This window comes from Acanthisitta chloris, unplaced genomic scaffold (assembly GCF_000695815.1).
Source record: "Acanthisitta chloris isolate BGI_N310 unplaced genomic scaffold, ASM69581v1 scaffold21891, whole genome shotgun sequence".
NCBI classification, from domain to species: Eukaryota; Metazoa; Chordata; class Aves; order Passeriformes; family Acanthisittidae; genus Acanthisitta; species Acanthisitta chloris.
Genome location: NW_008657951.1, coordinates 43,090 through 47,947, shown reverse-complemented (window position 1 = coordinate 47,947; position 4,858 = coordinate 43,090). Strand labels below are relative to the sequence as shown.

General features: G+C 41.3%; 1 protein-coding gene across 1 annotated transcript in view; it reads left to right on the top strand.

The window, feature by feature from the left end:
* Positions 1–330: 330 nt before the first annotated feature.
* FAM171A1 (family with sequence similarity 171, member A1) overlaps positions 331–4,858 on the top strand; it is a gene marked incomplete at its 5' end in the record, with an annotated part of 35,900 nt that continues 31,372 nt past the window's right edge. Inside the window, 2 exons of the mRNA XM_009084939.1 lie at positions 331–346; positions 805–1,029. Coding sequence (XP_009083187.1) covers positions 331–346; positions 805–1,029 — 241 coding nt within the window. The remainder of the gene's footprint in view (positions 347–804; positions 1,030–4,858) is intronic.

Genomic DNA, 4,858 nt, shown 5'->3' with positions numbered 1-4,858 from the left:
GTGAACAGGGAGGAGGGAGCAGTGTTCCTTGCTTCCTCACTGCTAGCACTCTGCATCCCACCTGGTTATCCTGTGCTTTAAGGACATGGACCTGATCTGTGGGATTTCATCATCTTGGTTAGGTGTCACCAAGGAAGTCCTGTGCCAGCTGGGGCAATCTCTCCCACCAGAATTCAAAATCTCCAACTGTAGCACAGCCTGCTGCGTTACCCATTTTCTTGCTGGGCTTCCATTGCAGCAGATTTTCTCTGTTTCTTTGTTGCACAAAGAGATTATTGTTTTGGGAAAAGGGAGAGGGAGCACAGCCCATTTCCAGCCTTTCCCTCTCCCCCTGCTGCTGAAGAAAGCTGGCCAGAGCAGAGCACAGCAAGGCAGAGACCTTACAGAGAGTTACCATACAGTGCTATCTGTGACTGACACATGATGTTTGATAGCAGACACATTTAGAATTACAATAGTATTGTGTGATTGGCATGTTGCTTGTCAAAGGGAATATTGCCTGCCCCTGGTGATGTGCTGCATGTGGGTCATAGATGGAACACAGATGCCTCCACTGCTGAAGTTAGTGGCTGGGCAATAATTCAGGACCTGGTCTGGCTTGTGGCAGAATCTACAGTGTTTCTAAAGAGTGACTGGAGAACTGCAGGCCGGGACAAGAAGTCATACTTGGCACCAAAGTGTCAGAGGTTAGCGCTGAGCCTGGTGTCAAAATTTTGAGTCATTGGTGTGCTAGCATGTTCTAACTGCTGCCTCCACGGAAGCTTCTCAGACGCTAATCGCTGTGGTTGTTTGTCATTACAGAAGTAACGCTGAAGGTCCATGTAAGTGATGCCAGCACACATCAGCCAATAACCGAAGCCTTCATTGAGATTTTTACCAACCAGATCTCCATTGCATCTGGAACCTCAGGAGCAGATGGCACTGCCTTCCTCAAGTTTCAGTATAAGTTGGGCAATCAGCTGATAGTGACTGCTAGTAAACATGCATATGTGCCAAATTCTGCACCATGGAAACCTGTAAGATTGCCTGGTAAGAGATCTTTATTTTTGTTCTGAGGTAAGACTTTGCATCTAAAGGAAGTTACATGGTTTTGTATGATGTGTTTCAATGCTTGAGATCCTGGGTGGGAGGAGAAACATCTGTGTGTTTCAAAAATAGTAATATTTCTTCCTCAGTTGAACTGCGGCGTCAGGGCTGTGCAGAGATTCACTCTCCTCCTGGCTGTCCTTGATACAATGCTACATCAGTTTTCAAGCAACTGTTGGTGCTCTTACAGCTCCAAAGAAAATAGAGATCTATTCCAGATCTTTCTCTTTATGGGAACTCTGTTTCCAAAAGCTTTGTTTCACCAGCTGTGATGTACTCATTGTTTTTTCTCCCAAGGTGTAGCAACAACTGTTGTGTTGTAGGCTGTAGTGTACTGAAAAAAAGTCATGCCATTTTAGTTCTTGTCTCTGTCCATAGGACAGTATCAATCTGCAGTTAGGTTATCCAGATGTAAGGATTTTTAGTAACTTAGTTAGAATGGTTTGTTTCTTCTACAGGCAAACAAAGATAATGCTTGCGTGTTAGTTTTTATCAGAATGCCTCAAAATTTTATGGGGAGATCTTACATTAGTTATATGAGAGGGAAGACTGAGTCATGAAGACCATTCCTGTACTGCTAAATAGAACAGATTCAGGGTGCCTTTCAAACCTTGAGATAAAACATCTAGATGAAGGACACATCCCTAGTTTCATCTGCCTTTCCTCTAATTCCTAGCCAAAATTACATTCCCAGGCTTGTATCATACCCAGATCACAGCTAAATATCACCTCAGATTTGATAATTGGCCTGGGCCAAAGCCATGCTAGGTTTTAAGTGCAGTAGTGTTCGAATAGTATGCATGTTCACAGGGCAATGTTCAATCCCATGCCATGGCTCCCTTTTGCTTATTAATATCAACATAGCCAGAAGGACTGTGTGACTTGCTGCAAGGTCAAGCAGCAAATGTATTTTCAGAAAGGGAAAGGAATGTGAATCTCTTCAAACCCAGAATTATGCTTTAGGCATTTCAATATGCTGTTTACTTATTTGCATTCACTTGCTTCAGATAAGATAAGATTGACTTCTTCCATGTTTTCTGTACTGTATTCTGACGTGTTTTTCAGCTACCTAATGGAGCTACACCAAAGACTAAGCCAGGCTATTTGGGGGGTAGTGAAAGAATAAAAAACAACTAAAATGACTTGCAGCCAGGAGAGTTTCAAATAAATAAAAGGCAGCAATTCTTTACAGTGGCAGTAGTCAAAGATTGGAACAGGTTGCCCAGAAAAGTGATGAAATCACCACCTTTAAAGACATTCAAAATTCAACTGGACACTCCCCCTGCTTGGTGGAGGCAGGTGATGTCCAGAGGTCCCTTTCAGTCGTAATTGTTCTGTGACTCTAGAAATTTCCTTGGGGTTTTTTTCTGTTTAAATAAAATGAAGTGCAGCTTCCTCAGCATACCTCATGTGCTTCCTTAAGACACAATCTTACATGAGTAAAGCACACAATAACTTTTTCTTGCTTTGCGTCTCTTATCTTTCTGACTCACACCCTAGATCTTTTGAACGCGACGTGCTCTTCCATAGCCTGGAGTTTGTTTGGTTAGGTTTTTGCTTGTTGCTTTTTCTTAAATATTGATTTTGAGGGAAGGGAATGAAACAGGGCATTTTTGTTTTGGTAAGTAATTGAAGTTCAAAGAGCAGTAATTGTATAGTTTCCACAAAATCTTCCTTTCTATGGCTGAAACATGAGCTTAACTCAGAAAATAGATTTCTTTCACCTCTGATCCTCCCCCATTGAAACCAGTGGAAGTTTGCCATTGATTTAATTGGAAGTAGAATCTGTTCTCTTGCTTTCTCTACCTTGAACTTAATCCTGTCTTTGATTAAAGAAACAACAAGTTACAACTTGATACACACTATGTAGTTTTAATGGGGTTGTTCTTTGAATTAGTCCTGAAAAGGGGTGTGACACAAAGGTTCAGGCTTGAGATACTGTTATGTATCTCAAGGGGGATATAGGGACTAAGGGACTATAGGGACTAAGATCCCTATAGTCTTTAAAAAACTTTCCAGTAACTGTATTTAAATGCCTGTCATGCTTGTAACCAGCACAGTAGAGAAGTTGCAAAAAACATGCAAGTTGTTTTGTTGTTATTTTTAAGCTGATTTGAATGATGGGGAACAGGCAGCATATCTCAATCTTCATTCTGCAGTGTTCAGTCTGGGCACACCCATACAGCTGGATCCTCATTTCCCAAAATGCCTTTTAACAGTTCTGGGAGCTGTCAACCCACAGAGCAGATCCCCCACTCTGAGCAGACTTCCACCCATGACACTGTTCCAAGCTGATGTGTTGTCCTGTATGCTGTGGTAAATGAGCTGTGGGCATGTTTACTTCAAATGTGGACTGATAACCATGAGCAGGGAGTAGGTTTGAAAGCTATAGGATGGTAATGTTTAAAGTGCTGTAGCAGGACTTTGCCGGAGGATCAGGATTCTTCCATCAGTCAATATACATTAGTTACAACCTTATGGTGAAAAGCTGTGCAGCCACTGAATTTGTGATACTATTGTAAGAGCTTCAAAGAGTAAGCATTGAGGGTTTTCTGTTCTCATAACTTGGTAAAAATGAACTTTTCTTATATTCACCAAAATAATTACTGGCTCTTTACTACTTAAGCAGGAGGATTGTTTATTTACATAATGATAAATGGTAGGAGGAAAAGATTAAGATCTCTTTCTCCATTAAAGTATTTATCAGCTGTGCCATGACTCCACTTATTAACAGTTCATTAATTTAACATCACTTGAGTTGTTGAAGTGTTCATGATGGAAGATGTGTTCATCTATCTGCTCTTAACTACTCATAGATTTTTCTTTGTAAATAATTTGGAAGAAAACATTTGTGACTGGTAGTTCTTATTTGAAAAGACACTTTTTTGGAGCAGTGTGTGCAATGAAGAGAGAGCAGTTACTGAGACAGCACAGTTCAGACTAGCTGGTAGGGTCAGTGTCATGGTTTAACTCCAGTTGTTAACTAGGTACCACACATCAGCTCACTCCCTGCCAGCCTCGGTGGGGTGGGGAGGAGAATCCTAAGAAGGTAAAAACCTTTACCTTTTGGATAAAGGTTGGGATGGGTTGAGATAAGAACAGTTTAATAATTGAAATAAAGTAACCTTTGATAATAATAATAATGGACATAGCAAAAAGAGAATGAGGTGTAAAATGCAGGTAAAACAAGTGATGCACAATATGATTGCTCAGCCTCTCCCTGCGCAGCAGCTCCCCAGAGACCACTCACTGGGCATGATGTTCTATGCTGTGGAATATCCCTGTGGCCAATTCGGCTCAGCTGTCCTGGCTGTGCTCCCTCACAGCTTCTTGTGGAGTTCCTCAGTGACAAAACATGGGAAACTGAAAAGTCCTTGACTCGTTGTAAGCTCTACTCACCAGCAACCAAAACATCAGTGTGTTAGCAACATTATTTTAATGCTCAATCCAAACACTGCACTGTACCACCTGCTAAGAAGAAAACTATTTCTGTCCCAGTGGAACCAGGACAGTCAGTCAAAGTAAACTTTGATATTCACTGTGGTGAAATACAGTTTTTAGGAGCAAAGGATGATGCTCATGGTATTTCTGGGAAAGGAGAGCTCATCTGGAAGAGTTTAGCTGTAAAATGAGGTAAAAACTGAGAAGGCAGAGTATAGTATTTCAGGACTTGTCCTTGATGCAGCCACTCAAGGAAATGTTTGTCCAGTTCTGTATCCACACTCCAGGAAAAATGTTTAAAACTGCAGAGTTATATCAGGAGTGATTAAAA